This window comes from Centropristis striata, chromosome 21 (genome assembly GCF_030273125.1).
Source record: "Centropristis striata isolate RG_2023a ecotype Rhode Island chromosome 21, C.striata_1.0, whole genome shotgun sequence".
In the NCBI taxonomy this organism is placed as follows: Eukaryota; Metazoa; Chordata; class Actinopteri; order Perciformes; family Serranidae; genus Centropristis; species Centropristis striata.
Window position 1 is genome coordinate 13,703,669 of NC_081537.1, and position 19,067 is coordinate 13,722,735.

Here is a 19,067-nt window from a genome sequence, read left to right on the forward strand (position 1 = left end):
AGATTAAAAGTGGCAAATCTACAAGAAGAAAAGTTGCAGATTTAAGAGATTTAAAGTGGCAAATATGCGCTAAAAAAGTTGCAGATTTACAAGAAAAAAGTGGGAAAAAAGCAACTTTTTTCCCCAGATTCACCACTTTAAATCTCATAAATCTACGCATTTTTTTCTCGTAGATTTGCCATTTTAATCTGGTAAACTTTTTTCTCAATATATTATTTTCGTATGTTTTTTTTATACATTCTGGCAGTATGTAATATCCTCCAATATTCTCTAGGGTTGAAATTTGGAATTTGCAAGTATTTCAATGAGTGTCCTATTAAGGGTTAAGCGTTCAGATTTTACCTACCACCTTCAGCTCATTTGTCAGTGAAAAAGATAATAGTCTGAAGGAAGCAAACTTATCCAGGAAACAAATTGCCACAGCTCTTAGTCTATTACAATTCTACTGCAGCCCCAAAACAGTGAAAATAATCTGCCATTAAAACAACGTAAATTCATGATTAGATGACTTTGTCGATTTTTATTTGTCTTGTTGCATTGAAGTTTCAAACAGGTTTTGGTGTTCTTGATATAGCGATATGAGTGAAATATCCCCTTTTTTATTCTCAAACAACTGAATCAAAGTAAACCTACCATGTCACTTGCCATGACCTGATGGCGGTTGTTGCCTTCGTAGTCACAGTAGTCGATGTATTTGAGGTAGGCGTCAGCAAAGTAGACCCTGCGTGTGGTGTAGTCCAGGGCCAGGCCGTTGGGCCAATAGAGCTTAGTGCTGACAATGACTCGCCTCATGGCTCCATCCATGTCGGCCCGCTCGATCCTGGGGTTCTGACCCCAGTCGGACCAGAACATCAGGTTGGTGCTGAGAGGTATGAGTGATGTGTATTTGTTATACTACTGTCTTGTGATGTGTTCTTTAGGGGTTCGAAGATTATTTATGAAGCTCAACATAAAATTTGAAAGACAGCAATGAAGTATTTAATTAAAAAACATCTAAATGACAATTTTTCCCCAAAAGTCTGTACTTACTAGTTACGGGGGTCTAAAACCAGTCCGCGGGGACTGGTAACGTTCTTGGTGAGGAGGACTTTCCGAAAGCGACCGTCAAGAGTGGAGACCTCAATGTTTTCCATGACAGAGTCGGTCCAATAAAGGTTTCGACCCACCCAGTCCACAGCAATACTCTCTGGTACCATTAAACCACTGGAGAACACCTGGAACAACAGCAACACACTGAACTGAGAAGACTGCACAGTTGAACATACTTAACGTAGGTCTTGCTGTGTTGCAATCAGCGTTTGAAATCTTTTGCTCTATATTATCTGTGCCTAGCCTGGGTATACCCAGACTGCCTTGCGCGCTCGATTTCATTTCGAACTGCCAAGGGGTCTGGAAACCAGAGAGCTTTCTTAGCCCTGTTTTAGGGATCCAATCACAGAACGGGGAGGGACGGCAAGACGATGACGCGTACTACCCGGCAGACGGAAGCTTGTAGTTTTCTTACGGATCCAACATGGCTGCAGCAGACGCGAAACTCTCTTTAGCTGTAGATGGTGTTTTAAATAGTTTAGAGCGAAAGTTGAAAGGCGAAAGGTCTCTCGGCGGCTCCGCTGTCCCCCGGCTCGTAGCAATATCACCGGCGTTATGGTACCGGGGCTAATAGCGGTAGCGCTACGCTACCGTTACGGCGTTAGCGGTAGCTATTAGCCCCGCTATTGTAACGCCGGTGATCGGGCTACGAGCCGGGGGACAGCGGAGCCGCCGAGAGACCCGCAGCAGCTTGTTTATTGCCCATAAAATCAGTGGATGTGTGTGGCTGAATGACATGAGGGGGAATAAAGCGTGAAAATAAATAATATTGCAGAAAGCGAGAACTGGAGAAGCAAAGCAGCAGCAACACTCACAGACACACACACAACAAACATCAATTTCTGTTGCTCTACTACGTCATCTGGTATAACTGATGCGATTGGCTAAGAGCTACCTACAGACGCTTTTGATAGACATTCTAAGCGCCCAATAAACGGCTCCGGAGGATCGTAAACCACACCTCCTCTACGGAGAAATGAACGGCTGGTTCCCAGACTAGATCTCATTTGAGATTAGTCTGGTGTTAGCCAGGCTAATCTGTGCCATCATTTCTCTTACTTCCCGTCTGTCGGTGCCGTTCTGGAAAGCACTCCATATCTTCTTCTGCGAGGCATCGGCCCAGTAGATTCTGGAGGTTACTCGATCAAAGTCAACAGTCACAATGGCTGAACCGCTAATCACTGGACGCATTGTGGGAGGTCTCATGTTGATCCGGTTGGCGATGATCTGGCTTCGCTTGGCAACCAGGAGTATAGCTGATAATTGGTCTAAGGGCAGAAAAATATCTTGTTTCATACCAACATCTTATCTGAAATGTATCTTTGGGTATTTGGTTCCATGCTGAACATAGAGATTAATTTCACATATAAATACACAAATAAACAGAAAAAATAGATAGTAATCTGCTTTGCTTGCATGTACTGTATACTTTTTAGACTTTATTTGTTTTGTATCACTGGGCATTAATTAATGTAATATTTGTTGCTTACCTGCAGCTTTGCAGGTGCGTCCATCAGGCTCTAGAAGGTAACCATGCGAGCAGTAGCACCTGAAGCTTCCTCTCTCGTTGAAGCACTGTTGGCTGCAGAAACCTGGGATTAGACACTCGTCGATGTCCTCACAGGTCTTGGAATCATTGAGGAGCTTAAATCCTTCTGGACAGGTGCACTGAGCCCCAAATGGTCCTTGGATACAACCGTGACTGCAGCCCCCGTTGTTCAGTGCACAGTCGTCTTGGTCTGCATTAAAATTACATATCAGGGAGTTAGTATTGTTATTGTTATTATTAGACATTGTGCTTTTGACTTAAGTTGTTCATTACAGTGTTGTTTGCTTTAATATTGACTCCTTTTATTCCTGTATATTAAATTGTGCTACGCTTGTGAAGCAGTATTTTAAATTAGAAAATAATAATAATTTAACAATGCTCTATACTTATTTATACTAAATTGTAACAATAAAACTTATGGGAGAAGAGAAAAGGTCAAGGAATAAATAAACTAAATTAGCTCAAACCAAAACTAATAATATATAAATAAATATTAATGTATGCATACATATCATACAAATAAAATAATAAATAAATTGATGATACAATAAATATAATGCATCACTTTTTGACCATTCGTATTACTCTTTAAATCATTTACAACAACTTAATTTATAATGCATGATATTTAAAAAAAACTCACTGCAGATAGGTGACTCATCTGCTCCATTGGGACAGTCCCTCTGGCCGTTGCACACCTTGTCCATGTCAATGCACAACAGGTCAGTGGGGCACTGCCACTGTCCGGAGGGGCAACTAAATGGAGGGGTGGGGCAGTTCTGTTCATCACTCATGTCCCGGCAGTCATTGTCGCCGTCACACAACCAGCTCATTGAGATGCACAACTTGTTGGTACACTGGAAATAGTTTGGTCTGCAGGTGACAGCCGGGCAAGAGTTGTGCTCATCGGATCCATCTTCACAGTCCGGATGGCCGTCGCACTCCCATTCATCTGGTATGCAGAAGCCATCGGTCTGGCACTGGAACTCGTCATTATGGCAGAGGCCTGGACCTCGAGTGGCTGGAGGAGAAACAAATGTTTGAAAATTACCTTTAAAAAATGAAACTGCTTTTTCTGAGAGATTACAGTTACAAACAGAAAACTGAAACACTGAAAATCAATCAGTATTAATTTACTCAGGTCAATAATCATTTTATTCAATTCAATAATATAAATAATAAAGCTGACTAACATTACATTACTAATTAAAACTGTTATCATCCTATATATATCATCAGGCAGTGTTGCTATCTTACGACAGTCTCGCTCATCAGAATGGTCCCTGCAGTCGAACACTCCATCACACCGATATCTCGAACTGACACACTGGTCCCCACTGGCGCAGGCAAACTCATAGGAGGCACAGTTAAACTCTTAAGGTGGAAAAAAAAAGAAAGTTAGAGGTAAATGATAAGTAAACTTTAAAATACAAAACCGCTTTCAGCCTTCAAAAATAAATCTATTTGGCTCAATAGTGTGTTCCAATTTACAGATATGATCAACATAAATAAAAATAGAACCCAACAAAGTGGGAAGTTTAGTTATTCCTACCCAACAGTAAAGTGAAGCAATGCATGAGCGCTTTAAACCTGTATTCGTTCTAATGGCCAGCAGGGGGCGATTCTACTGGCTGCAAAAAGAAGCCAGTTTGAATAAAAGTCAACAAAATAATCCTACTTCTTACTTGATTTATTTTGAGTTGAGTTAATGGTCTCAATTACTATGTTTCAAGTTTTATACAGCACGGTGTGCATTTTGTAAATTATGATCTTATTTAGATTTAAAAAATTCAATGAAGCAGGGTATACTTAAGGGTGAGGCTACCTCGTGATTGACAGGTCATTACCACAGCAAAATGTATATTTTCCTTTTAAAACTTTGACCCTTTTCCAGTGGATTTTCAATACATTAAGTTAATTGTTACATTTTGGTTGCATAAAAATATCTCGTTCAGTTTTCCGTTGTACAAAAAGACACTCTAAGGAGTCAGCTGTCTATTTTGAATAATGGATGTCCCTTGTGCTAACCATCCTAGCTTGGTAGCACTAGTATTAGCTGATAACATAGTACTGGAATTCACAAGCCAATGGGTGCCGTCATGGTGACTACGTCCATTATTTTTATCCAGTCTATATTCTCACCACAGTTTTTTTCATCAGAGCCATCCAGGCAGTCCTGGTCTCCGTCACACACATAGGAGTTGTAGATGCAGCGGTGGTCGGGACACAGGAAGTAATTAGGAGGGCATGTAGTGATGGTAGAATCTGTCGATCACATACAGCTCATTTATTTAATTAGAATGTTTTCATTTTTACAGGGTATTTGTTTGCAAAGTATTCTATGAAGTTAAATCCCATTACACAAGTGACTGAGATAAAAACGGACAAATACTTACTGCAGTTGTGTTCATCAGAGCCATCACCGCAGTCATTGTCACCGTCACACAACCAGATTTTTGTGATACACCTGTTGTTGTCGCAGGTAAAATAGTCGGCGGGACATGTGGTAGGGCGACGGGTGGGACAGTTCATTTCATCAGAACCGTCACCACAGTCGTCCATGCCATCACAGCGCCAACTGTTCATGATGCAGTGTTTGTTGCTGCAGGTGAACGCATACGGAGAGCAGGTTGCTCCTGGTAAAGATATATGAGGCAGGCACATGGATTATTTAAAAATGTTTGCTTGATATTTTAATTCCACTTTTCCTAAAACACACAATTTGTTAATATTATATGCTTGCCTGTATCAGTGCAGTTGGCCTCATCTGTCTTATCTACACAGTCAACAATTCCATCACAGCGGTAGGAGTTGGGCCTGCAGCGTCCTTCATCACACTCAAAGGCGAAGTCACCACAGTTGTCAGGTGGGGGAACAGAATCGTCTTTGATGCAGTCCCTCTGATTGGCCTGAAGTTTCATGCCATATGGACAGCCACACACTCGACTGTAGGAGGGAGTCGGGAAACAGAAGTGGCTGCAGAGACCATTGACCACCATATTGCAGCGGCTGTTGAACACTGTTAGGAGGATAATGGAAAAATTGGTCAGCAGGTTTCTGAATTATTATATCTGGCTGAGTCATAGCTCAACTATCGCCCTTGCCCTGCAGTTATTGATCTTTCTGGTTTGAGAATGTGATATGGATTCTCTTCTTTTCTAGCTCTGTTTTGTCACTACTCTCCCTGTCTAGTAGCCATCAACTCCTTTTCCTCTTCTTATCCCATTATCTAAATTGCGAGAAATGTGGCCTTCGTTTGCCTCTGCATCAGTAACTGTAGGATTGGAGTGTAAACTATCTGCAGCCTCTGTGTGTGAGAACTCACTGCTATGGAGGTCAGCTGTGTAGGCCTTGACGTTCATGATGCCGGTGATTCCTTGTCTGATCATAATGTTTCCTCCTCCATCCCTCTTCCTCATTTCAAATACTGCTCTTGTCCTTGTATCCGCCACATACAGGTAATCTGCAAGACAGAAATAGATGGTTCAGCATTTAAAAAAAGACAAGTAGATGTGCTTAAAAGACAAATCCACATTCCCAAATTATAACAAATGAGTCCCAAGAAGCTCTATGACAGGGTGTTATAGTATTCTGCATCTGCCTTCTGTGTCTCTGCATCATCATTGCAGCCAGGGAATGACTGTAACAGCACTTAGTTAACAGCCTATATATAGTGTAGTAGACATCACTACCATACAGAAGTCCTGATGGCTTGTTTAAACACAGTTTCTGAATAAGGACTCCGTGAATTGAATGTTTTTATGTAAAACCTAAGCCTGCTTCATAATCAAAAATATCATTAAAATCTCACTTTACAATATGGCATCTTCAACATAAAGTTCTATCAGTACAGGAACAAAGGTATTACCATAGCATTCCCATATGACAGAGCAAAACAATTCAGATTTAACACTTGTTTTGATAAGATATATGCTGAGAAAAAAACATTGATTGAATATTCTCACAAATAATGTTTTCTGGTTGATAAAAAGTTTGGGTTTTATTGCATCATAGCTGAGGGTATACTGTATAATATCATATACAGTCCCAATAATATTGTGCATGTGTAGTATGGGTGTGCTAAAATAAACTCACCTGAATAAATTGTTAGAGAGTAGGGTTGAGTGATCTGGCCAATATTGGTAAACGTCTGTCTGTCATATCCTTGGATGCCAATGTAGCCAATCTGGTCCAACTGGGAGTCCACCCAGTACAGCCTGTCCATCCTGTTGAAGACCAATCACAAGAAATTAACCAGCAAATATAAAGGAATACTGCAGTCCACACAACATACATTATTTTATTCATTTTAAAAGTATTGTCCACTTTTGGCCAGAACTCAACTTACATATAGTCAACAGAAAGTCCATACGGCCAGCCAAGTGTTGTGTTGACCAGAGGAACAGCGTTACTGCCATCAGTGAAGCCTCTCATTATGACTGCTGGACGGTACCAGTCGGACCAAAACAAGTAGCTGTGAATCAAAGTTGGATTAGAACAGCACAGATCTGTTTGGTGTAAAAAATAAAATAAACTTCAATATCATTTAAAGGATAATACCAAACAGTGGAGCTTGAATGTATTCAATTATGACTGCAATCGTCAATAAGTGGACTAGGGCTGCCCCCTCTTATGGATTAGTCGACTAATTGGTTATTTTGGTTTTAGTCGACAAGATTTTTCAATAGGATTAGGTTTTTTTTATGTTTCTTTATGCTGAATGATTTATTTCCATTAAAAAATATGAGCACATTTCTGGTATATACAAGATTTAAATTTTTTATGGAGAAACTCAGTTTTCCAGACCTGCCAGTTACACCAACTAATGATTAGTTGACAAAATTGTGTGAATGTTAGTCATCAAAGAACTTCTTTAGTCAGGGAGGGCCCAAAAGTGGAATGTAAAATGGCATTAACAGTATTTCTATTTTGGTTAGATAATTTTAAGATAAAAGATTGTAAACCAGTGAACATGGTTGAAAGTGTCTTGTGTTTAACGTTCTTGCTCTTCCTGCGTGGAACGTGAAATTTCCCAAAAACAAACTAATCCCTCTCTAGTGTTAACAACTGATCAATTTGAGCACTCACCCTGCACTGGGATGCACTGCAATTCCTTTTGGGTTTCTTAAACCCGTCACAATGTCTCGCCTGGACTTGTCTGTGACTTTGAAGGCCACCACTGCCTTGTAGGTGGTTGTGGTCCAAAACAAGACTTTTGAGGTCCAGTCATAAGCCATGGCATCAATTGTTCCCACTCTGGAGCCTGTCAAAATCTGTTGGACTGAGAATGCATACAGAAAATCACAAAAGTTAGAGCATTAAGAATAAAAAGACAAATGTCATACTTACACATTTAAGTTTTCAATACAGGAAAAACACTTGTGTTGCATCACATGTGATGGGACTTTATAACACAAATATAATTAAATAAATCACCAGTGCCATTGAGGTTTGACTTGTAGACGAGGCCTCTGGACCGGTCGTTGTAAAAAAGGGACGCCTCATTGCCATCATACTCCACAGCAGAGCCAGAGAAAGATGCCCCGAGCCCTGAGAGCGGCAGGGTGATGTCCTCCTGCATGGATAAGTTCAGTGGGATTCCACGCACCCCCAGAGAGGTGGCCAACAACAAGAAGTCCTTCACCTCTGTTCAAAGATTGAGTGGCAGTGATCACTAGAAAGTCATGCAGCCTAAACAATTTGTTTCTGTATTTTGTTAATGTAGGTAGGCAATGGGGATAAAAAAATATACTAGATGGTAAAATATGTTACTTAAAGTGATAGCAAAAGGCATCACAGCATCCTGATTGATTAGCAACCTTTTCAAATTCCTTCTTTTGATAAAATTAAATAATTGCAAAGTAGAAAATGTGTGTGCAATATTGTACATTTCATTGATTGTTAAATAACTAATTGAAAACACAAACATCAGACAACAGAAAAAAAGAGAGAATACTGTGAACTAAATGAGAGCTCAACTCTAAACACAAGATCATTTTTGCCTTAACCAAGGGAAACTCACTGTAGCAGGTCCGACGGTCAGTGTGCAGGTCGTAACCATGGCGACACTTGCAGCGAAAGCCCAGACCGTCATTGTCGGTTCTGTGGCTCAATACACAGATCTGCTGACAACCACCATTGTGTCTGCCACAAGGGTTCATCACTGAAGGACAAGACAGATGTTGGGCTGTACTTTCTGGCCAGTATTAACAAGTAACCATTTGACAGCAAACACCAAATAAAACATGCGTCTCCTCACCAACAGGTTGCAGGACAGCGTGTGAGACGACAACATGGCCCGGTCGTTTTGCAGTACGATAGATGAGTGCTGGGTTGTTGTCGCTGAAGCGGTTGGCTCTCACCACACCCATCTTGGTCCAGTCAGTGAAGAATACGTGGTTTTCAAACAGAGCAATTCCAAATGGATGTGGAGCCTGAGTTCCACCATTGAGCACTACTTTCCTGGAAAACAACAGCAGCACAACATGGATGCGTCAGTCTTTCCCTTTTCAGATAAAAGTTGCTCTACAAGTTAGGAGAAACCATTACCTGTCCAAACCACTGTAGGTAACAGTTTCCACGGTGTCAAAGTGGCTGTCAGACCAGTAAACTCTCTGGGTGACAATATCGAGTGTAATTCCTGTTGGAATGCCCAGTCTGATCTTCACCAGCTCTACACGATTACTGCCATCCATGAAGGCACGTTCGAGCTTCATCTGCTCGCTACTAATGCCCATGTCTGTGAAGAACATGTAGCTGCAAACAAACAGACATAAAGACATAAAGGGATGTTTTATAAGTTACTGTATATGATGCCAGCTTATGTGGAGTTCTTAAGCAGGATTTGTTTGAAAGGTTGTAGAATTGACAATAATTAACTTTATATTTTAACATATTCTGGTCAAATGACATAAATTAGACACTGGACCAGTCTTTACCACATTGCATCTTTTAAAAAGAACAAAACAACTGACAATATATAAATAATGTATATTCTTTCATTTTTGTGATTTGGCCATTGCAATGCATTCTTCTCTATCCTCTATCCTATTGAAAGACTAAATCACTTAAACCCACCCCACAGTGGGGTCCAGGACAAGGCCATGTGGAGTCTGAAGATTTTCAGCCACCAGTGTGACCCGATTCCCTCCATCAAAGTCGCACATGTCGATACGCTCCATTAGGGCTTCTAAGACATAGAGTTTGAAGTTGATCCAGTCCACAGCAAGATTCTGGACACTCTGGACTGCAGCAGTCAGAACCTCCTTAATGTCTCCTCCATTGTAGTTCGCAGAGTATACCTGGCAAAAGAATGAAAGGGTTTAAGATGAGGATTTTTTCCCTTGCTTTAATGCCCTTGAGTGAAGTTAGATCTATTCTAAGTTTGATGGGTTCAGTCCAGTGTACATCGTTTGATTTCATGCAAACCGGCATTTGTCATAATGACAATATTAAAAAGTAGCCATCATCTGCAACTTCTGCCGACTGCATTTGAAGCCGAAAAAAGATGAGGCAAAAAACATAGGCAAGACAATGTGAAAGCATTACAGGGAAAAAAAAGGTAAAACTTGCATTACCGCCACCAGGTGGACTGGATTCACTACACTCTTATTCATGGACTCTCTCAATCTCATCATTTTTCACTTGGGAGCAGCTGCTCAGTCAAGTGAGACACCTGGTGGTAAATTCAGTACACATGTCCAGTCTGGTGAAGGGCTCAATAATAAGCTGGTTTTTAACATTTTTACACTGACATAACTACACAACTGACATTATTGCTGCTGAACTATAGTGTTGCAGTTTGGAAACACAATATCTGGTATTTTAAGATTATATTTAAAAAAAAAAAAAAAGGTGAGGGAAAAGAATACTGTCATCACAAAATGTCCCCAGGCAATGATCCTGACTGACCTTTTTGGTATATGTATCACTCCAGAAGACCGTGTTACTGTGCCAGTGAAATGCCACCCCGACAGCATAACCTTTGCCCTGGGACGGCACCAGAGTTCTGACAAATCGCCCATGTATATCAGCCATCATGACATCACCGCCGTTGGTGAAAATGAGCTGTGGCATTCCAGCTGGAAAGCACAAAAAAAACAGTAAAAAAGTTGAAAAAATGATAAGAGATAGAAAGAGAAATATTTATAATAAATAAATACTGGCTCTTATCCTTAGTTAGTATTAAAGATTATCTGGCAGCAGATACATATTGTAGAAAGCTACTGTGTGGTGTGTGGCTTCCTGTACCTGACACATTGGCTTTACAGATATGACCCTGCTCCAAGAAGTATCCATCAGCACAGCTACAGTGGTGTGTCCCAGGACGATCTTCACACAGCTGGTCACAGATCCCCCAGATCTGACAGTCATTATAGTCTGGGCAACAAAACAATGTTTTATGCTTTAGTCATTAGAATAAGGATCTATAACAGTATTTTGCAACCAGAGTGCCGTGAAATTAAGCCAGTAATTCTAGCTCTGACAGAGACTGAGACCATTTGACCAAAAGCTCTGTGCTCCATTAATCAAAACAAGCTGAAATTTTACACAAAAGGTCTGGGATATAAGTGCTGTTTTGTTCAATAGTATGGCCTCGTCTTGATGCTTGATCCAGAACATTTTTAAATAATATAGGTTTTGTTTTTACAAAAACATATATGATATATGGCACTCACCTACACAGGAACGGCTGTCATTGGCTACAGTGAAACCATCGGGGCAGTAGCAAGAACCTCCCTGAGGAGACGGGTGGCAAATGTACTCGCAACTCAAGGCAGAGCACTGATCCAGGCCTGCAAGTAAGAATCATATCAATCAACATCATGATCGAAACTAGATTTTCAGTTTTTATTTGGATCATCTAAACAGCTTTGTCTGCCAGAGCATCATTATCAGTATCGTGACCAGAATTATAGCCATCATTAACTGAGCCTGGAGGCCATTAGTGTTTGTCTGAGGAAAATTACCTGACAAAAGTTAATCTTAAACCAGGTGTGTGTGAAGGCAGTGATAAGAAAGGTGAGAGCCATGATCATACCAAAGCCTCAAACAGCTGACTTCTGAGAAACATTTATGAGCACAATGCAATATAATGTCAAAACCCTGTGCAACAAAATTCATAGCCCTATGAATGTGCTCTTAATGTGGCAAGATCTACATGTGACTAGATCTCTCTCACTTTGGCAGCAGTAAATCAGTGTGTTTTTTCTGATCTGGCTGTTTTCACTGTAGGAATGAAGACATTTATAAATAAGCATACACAGCAGAATTCTTGCACGTTTTCTGTGTGCGCAGATTTTGCAAAAATCCCCGTAAACAGGTACATCCCTGTGACTTACTGCAGGTTTGCTGTGCTGTGGAGTTGGTCTCATCTGTTCCATCAGGACAGTCAGGTTTGCCATCGCACACTTTTCCCACTGGAATACATACAGTCGAGCCCGGGCATCCCCACTCACCAGGGTAACAGTCTCGAGAGTCACTATCTAAAAGCCACAGAAACACTTGTGATTATGTAATGAAATATAATTATTTCTACACGTGTGTCATAATGTGTCAGGATTTGGACTTACCTAAACTAGTCTTTAAATTTTTTACTGAGTTTTCTGCTAATATGTTTTTAAAAATGAGTTATTTTCTCACCACATCCTCTCTCATCACTGTAGTCTCCACAGTCGTTGAAATGGTCACACACAAAGTGCTGAGGAATACAACGACCACTGGAACATGTGAACTGACCACCATTACAGGTCTGGTACTCTTTAGAATAAATAGGCAGAAACCACATTTATCAGTACAACAATTGCATTTAAAAACAGTTTATAGGTATGAACTGATTTTGGGATTCTTGCCTTAAATTTGGAGAATTATGTAAATCTATGCATTAATCTTTTGTGTTCTAAACAGAAATAATTGTTGCCACTCTTTATACACACTATATATACACATATATACACATTATTCACAGTTGCTAATAACAGGGGCCCGTTTTTCTTTTTTAACATTTTTTAAGACCTTTTTCATAACGTCAAAATGCATTATTTAAATGCTGTATAGCACTGAACCTTGCATCAAAGCAAAACTTAAACATAAGAAATGGTGATTTTGGATTAATGGGATTGCAAGTCTTTCCTTGATGTGTGAAAAACAGGCTGGTCTTTCAACAACACTATAAACTCTTGAAACACGTATTACAATTGAAGGTGACTTAGAAGAATGCACGGATTAGGAGACACTTCTATGTTAACTTTGTTGAGTCAGTTTCATCCTTACCACAGCCTTGCTCATCACTGTTGTCCCCACAATCATCCCAGTGGTCACACACAAAGGCATGGGGAATACATTGGCCATTTGCACACTGATACTGGTGGATAGGACAGTGTTGTGTTGCTGGAAATAAAACATCAAAATGTTAAAAAATAATAATAAAAACCTTTCAAGAACCGGTGCACACTTGCTGTCAAACAACCTCTAACTATACTATAAGCAACCTAAACTAAAGCGACAGTGCATTTCAGGGTCAAAAAAATATAAATTTGAAGAGAATAAAGGGGTAACTTTACTGTTAAAACGGTTGTAACGTTAATGTCAGCGAACGTTACAATATTCCTGTTACCATCAAATTAATGTTTATGACAATAAAGAATTCTATTCTATTCTATTCTATTCTAAATTATGCATAACTAGTCCTAGTGAAAGGAATGCAAACACAAAAACTGTCAATAAGATCTTTAAAAAATATATATCATCACACTGTTAAAATAATAGCCTAGGTCATTTTTTGTCAAAAGTGTATTGTTTTTTTGTCTGAATCATCTCCTCATGACGCCAGCCACCTATGGTAAAATCACCTACATCCTCAGTTGATCAGATCATGTGATTTTACCCCTTTAACATAATGGCCTATGTCAAGTGTGTGACTTAAGCGGATTCACTATGCTTAAGTCAAAACAAAATGTGACTTAGGCAATTTTATGCACATGTCTTTGTGACTTAAGCAAGATATGGTAACACTTTACTCTAAGGTGTCTACATAAGAGTGACATGAGTGTTTCATAAACATGACATGGGATGTGTCATGAACATTAATGACACTTTGAAGTAACATTAATGCTCATGATACTTGTCATGTCATGTTTCTGACAGGCTTGTGTGACTCTTATATAGACACCTTCAAAATAAAGTGTTACCATATCTTGCTTAAGTCACAAAGGCATGTTCAAAAAATTGGCTAAGTAATTTATTTCTCTTAAGTTACATAATTTACACACAGTGTTATTACTGTGCCAATAGCCATCCTTTGTTACATCCTTTTTGAGTGAAATGATCAAAACATGTCATATGTTACACTTTTGGTGAAGTTTTTTGTGTTTCCCGCAAAAATTGAAAAGAAAAAAAAAACGAGTTAGGCGATTATTTTAACAGGGTGACGATTTATATGATAAGGCAATTGCCAACGCAAGTTTGTGCCCTTTATCTGCATTAATGATTAACATTAGCGAGTAGATAGCCTACATACAAGTTGACGTAACCTTAGCGTTCAAAGATACCTCGCTAACGTTAGATGGCAACGTTTGTTTTTATAGCATTATATGTATTAAAAAGCAACAACAACTACATTTTGATACACTTACGGCCTTTTTAAAGATATCCCCAGATTCTTAGATCACTCTTCTGTCTAGCTGGATTGAAAAATATTCACACTTCTGCTCAATAACTACGTTTTTTTAAGACCTTGTAATTAAACCAAGTTTCTACGCTCACATTAGTGAGTAGAAACCTTTTATACAGTCTATGGTAGAAACCAAACAAAGATGGCGACCAGAAATGACATTCTCACTCCTTTATTGTAGCTACGACTCATAGACTGTACCAAAAATGTATATACAGTCTACAACTCAAGAAAAGCATCTTGTGGTAGAAAATATTATAGAAAATACAATTAATAAACATATACACTTATATTATTATTTTTTAACATAATCACTGAAAGTTTATAGGTGGTTACATAGTTATCTTCCATTTCCATCTTTCTGCCAACTTGACCATGTTTATACAACTTCAAAAAATCTAAACTATCCCTTTTAGCAAATACAGATACATTTTGCCCACTGTTACAGAACTAAATATATATCTGTTATTCTTAAGTTCTGAAATACCATCACTGCCACTTAAACATTGGAGATTTTTTCGCATTTGGGCTACTCACTGCAGTTGAATTCATCAGAGCCATCTCTGCAGTCCTGCAGCCCATTGCAGTACTGAGAGTTGTTGTAACAGGCTCCATTAGCACACGTTTTCTCAGTGCAACTTGGATAGTCTTAAATAAAACACACACAAACATTTAGCTGTTAATTAAAAAAAAAAAAAATCATACCCTGCCAAATAATGCAAATAAAATTATCCATATCAAACCCTTCAATTAGCTATTAGGAAAATTTAGGTTTAGGTTTATTTTATTTGCACAGTTAGAATTACATACAATGACAACGATAACATATAATGTAAAGTGCAGGGAGAGGCAGAAAACCCAGATGGGCTTCCACCTGGGCCTCCACCTAAAATGTCATAGTTATTAGACAGTATTAAACTGATAATAGAACGAGAGATTTTGAAACATTTTAGGGAGATGGAGTCCTTTGCCAGATGGGAAAAGGTATTCCATAGATACATTGTAGATGTAAAAGTCTTACTGCAGTTGTTCTCATCAGAGTTGTCCATGCAGTCCTTTACACGGTCACATCTGTATTTGCCGGGGATACACTGGCCATTCTGGCAGGTGAACTGGTCTGGGCTGCAGGTCCGTCCACCTAAACAGAGGGCATGTTGGTGGGCGATGTCAAAAATATTGGAAGAAGGAAATTACAGTAAAACCCTGATCTACTTTAATCTGTACGCATAAAATAGTAAAGTTTGGCACTAATGTCCTCTTATCTCAAGTATGTTGTTTTTGGAGGGGGGAAAAGTTTATTAACATGTATAGCAAGGTTAATTTGACTTTGGCCTAGTTTTATAGTGAGAGGATATAGCCACCTAGTGGTTTTATTCTTCATTACTGCACATGAGCAAGCAACTGTTTGTTCTCTCTGATGTTCTTTAGGCTTCTGAATGATATGTTTACATGCTCTACTTTGAGTCAACAGCAGGACATAAACAATCACTCTGCATACCACAGGAATGTTCTTCATCTGAGCCATCTATGCAGTCCTCCTCTCCATCACAGACAAAACCCAAAGAGATGCATTCACCGCTTGTCACACACTTAAATTCCTGCGAGGTGCAAGCTGGAGGTGCTGCAACAAAGAAAAAAACAATTTAAGATTACACATAAATAATAATTCAACTCTTCACTTTGTTGCTTATTTCCTGGCAAACTTACAAAACAGGTAGCAGATTAATACACAAACTTTCATGTATAGCTGTGCGGTGAAGCTATTACATGATTGGAACCACACATACATTTTTTTTGCTTGTGTGTGTTTCCAGTACTGGGTTGTAATACTCACGACAATTCTGCTCATCTGAGTCGTCTGTGCAGTCTTTAGTCCCATCACACCTCCAATCTATATCAATGCATTGTCCACTAGTGCACTGGAACTCCCCACTGCCACAACTTCCTGCAAATAAAAACACACACACACACACACACACACACACACACACACACACACACACACACACACACACACACACATTTTTACATCTGTCATCATCACAGTCGACCTGTGTGGTTTTTGTTACAGAGGTCATTTACACATTTAATATAATGTAAAATACAATGTCAGATGTCCATGACATGTCCGAGAGTTTTTTTTACTGTTTCCTTGACAAATGAGTTACCATGTTTATGACAGCTGTGTGTGCAACATCTGAACCTAAAATCATGTGATTCAGCCATTAAAAGGTAGTTAATTCTTCACCATGAATGAACAGTGCATTACCGTGACCTTGGAGTTTTCTGCCAATCATTTTGAAAAGATAATTGACGTCTGAATCAGCACAGAAATGTACTTTGTATCACTTATGCCTTTAAAACTTCCAAGAACATTGTAAAATGTAATTTTGAATGAAGCACAATAACCTTACAAAAGTCCAAAATGTTCAATTTTGTACTATAAATTACGAACTAATTAAAATCATGTACAGACTTGACATTTTTAAAATATATTTTTACTTTTTACTTATTTTCATAATATCTTAACATCACATGCTAGTGCACATAAAAAGTGATTGTTTCAAGTTTAAATAATTTTAAAATAACTAAAATTGTCATGTTTTTAATTCAAACAGTACATTTTTGATGTTTAAAACTAATCAATTTACAAATTTAAGTTAATAATTTAAGCACGGCTTTCTGAGCATTTCTGTGCAGCTCAAAATTACAGTAATTGTAAAAAATGGCATCCCTTAAACTCAATCTTTTGGTGAAAATAACACTGTGACGATGCAAAAATCTGAAAAAATCAGACCTCCTGCCCATTAACAATATTTTTTTGGCTTCTCTCATTATTTAGCTTTAATTTGTGACTTGGAAATAGGAATTGTACCCATTACAATTTCATGTGACAAATAATTATTTGAGAAAATACATTGTTGTGAAATCAAGAATATATACATACCTTGAGAAAGTTGAATTCCTTGGCAGAGCAGTAGAAAAGTCAGAAGATGGAGACCGTTAAGGCCCATCATTTAATTTTGTTGTTAGTTTGAAAAAGTGTATACACTCATGCTAAATCTGACTCTGTCTGGGGAAGATACTGCCTTTGGGACTGAGATGTATAACCCAGAGGAACCAGTTGACCAATAATGTGACACGGAGTACTACAGCTTTTTATGGCTACCTCCTTTACATAAACTTCATCTAAGATTAACTTTTTCTTGTTGGTATGTTGTCTACATCAGCAAGAAAGATGTAATTACTCACGTTACTCACACTGCTACAGGAAGTTATCACTGTCTGTGGCTGAAACAGTAGTTAATGTAGTGATCATGAGTTTGTTTTATCAGTTCTTTACAACCTTTAAATTACTTTTAAGAACACAGTTACATCTAAATGTTTTATAGTTGTAACCTTGGTAGTGTAGTATATAGCAAAACATTATATGCGGCTGTTTCATTAATGGCAACCAAAACGGCAATTACAGGTTGGGTTGTATAGCAATGCTAAAGTAATAGGTAATAGTAATATACCTTTATATGTAACTGTGATAAAGAAGGGTTTTTTTTGTGCAACTGTGGAATATATTTTATTCTTATCCCCCAAAAAATGAAATGATCTGCAGAATCATTTAAATGAGAAACTGATTATGGTGGATACATGGTTTACATTAATCAATTATCCAAAATTCCCAACCTTTCTATTAGAGCTGTATGGGTGATAGACAGGGAATGTTCAGTTGGAAACAGCAGGTCAATAGTTTGTTTTTGTTTTTTTTTTTTTTTTAATCAAATTTTTATTTCATTTTAAATAAAAGTATAGGTAAGCATGTGCACATGCACATGAGATCACAAGACATATATCAAATACCTATACATATGTTTATATACAATTGCATGTGAATAAACAACTAAAATAAAGTAAAAATAATAGTAATCAAAAGTCACACCCCCAAATATAACCCACCCACTCCCTGGATCCAGGACTCCAAATCCTAGTCACATGCTACATGTTGAAACCTACAGAGAATAGTTAGACGTGAACTCCAAGACTTAATTGCCAACTCTTTGGCTCCAATGACTCTGGCTGTCGACAATTGCAAATAAACAATGTCCAAATATGACAAAATCATGCATGCTCAGAAAGAAAGTGAGTGTGGAGGTTTCCAACGTGTGTCCACTAGTTTTTTCCAGCCAACAATTTCTTCTCATGTCCAGTGTCAAACCCAGTTCTGACAATTCATTCAGCAGGTGATGCCACGTAGAAGTAGTGTACTTCATCTCAAAGCTAGGAACCCAAAGATTAAGTTAAATAAAGTAATTCATTTAAAAATGTGAAAGTGCATTAGGGCTTTGGCCATGTTGATTTTAATGCTTTAATGTGTCTCATTGCAGCATTTTTGGGCCATCATTTGTTACACAGATTTGAAGCATAATACAGCCATTTTTACCAGGTGAGAATTTATCAAAAATAACTCTAAAATTTTACCCTAAGATACCAAAATATTAAGGAACACTACATAAAAAAGTGTACGGTTTCTGCCCCAAATTAAAGTGGGCATGTCTGTAAAGGGGGGAGTCTTGGGAGAACTGATTTTTATTCTGATACCTTGAGGTCAGAGGTCAAAGAACCCCTTTGAAAATAGCCATGCCCACTTTTAATCCTTTAGAATGCTGTGTGTATATCAATGTCTGTTTTCAATAATTGCCTCAGGCAGGAGTTACTACTGAAATATGGTATGTTTGAATGCAATTTATTCTGAAATCCATTGAA

At 38.5% G+C, this 19,067-nt stretch overlaps 1 protein-coding gene across 1 annotated transcript in view; it reads right to left on the minus strand.

The window, feature by feature from the left end:
* Positions 1-17,323, minus strand: part of lrp2b (low density lipoprotein receptor-related protein 2b) — a 48,315-nt gene extending 30,992 nt beyond the window's left edge. The window contains exons 1-29 of the mRNA XM_059325344.1: positions 17,257-17,323; positions 16,144-16,254; positions 15,808-15,930; positions 15,331-15,447; positions 14,847-14,957; positions 12,911-13,027; positions 12,281-12,397; positions 11,980-12,123; positions 11,317-11,433; positions 10,889-11,017; positions 10,550-10,719; positions 9,716-9,939; positions 9,188-9,394; positions 8,898-9,100; positions 8,661-8,801; positions 8,075-8,284; positions 7,727-7,919; positions 6,987-7,112; positions 6,734-6,864; positions 5,964-6,101; positions 5,382-5,657; positions 5,035-5,274; positions 4,781-4,903; positions 3,896-4,012; positions 3,282-3,659; positions 2,580-2,828; positions 2,149-2,357; positions 1,030-1,214; positions 634-862 (exon numbers count right to left, since the gene is read on the minus strand). Coding sequence (XP_059181327.1) covers positions 634-862; positions 1,030-1,214; positions 2,149-2,357; positions 2,580-2,828; positions 3,282-3,659; positions 3,896-4,012; positions 4,781-4,903; positions 5,035-5,274; positions 5,382-5,657; positions 5,964-6,101; positions 6,734-6,864; positions 6,987-7,112; positions 7,727-7,919; positions 8,075-8,284; positions 8,661-8,801; positions 8,898-9,100; positions 9,188-9,394; positions 9,716-9,939; positions 10,550-10,719; positions 10,889-11,017; positions 11,317-11,433; positions 11,980-12,123; positions 12,281-12,397; positions 12,911-13,027; positions 14,847-14,957; positions 15,331-15,447; positions 15,808-15,930; positions 16,144-16,254; positions 17,257-17,323 — 4,902 coding nt within the window. The remainder of the gene's footprint in view (positions 1-633; positions 863-1,029; positions 1,215-2,148; positions 2,358-2,579; positions 2,829-3,281; positions 3,660-3,895; positions 4,013-4,780; positions 4,904-5,034; positions 5,275-5,381; positions 5,658-5,963; positions 6,102-6,733; positions 6,865-6,986; positions 7,113-7,726; positions 7,920-8,074; positions 8,285-8,660; positions 8,802-8,897; positions 9,101-9,187; positions 9,395-9,715; positions 9,940-10,549; positions 10,720-10,888; positions 11,018-11,316; positions 11,434-11,979; positions 12,124-12,280; positions 12,398-12,910; positions 13,028-14,846; positions 14,958-15,330; positions 15,448-15,807; positions 15,931-16,143; positions 16,255-17,256) is intronic.
* Between the last annotated feature and the right edge of the window lie 1,744 nt (positions 17,324-19,067).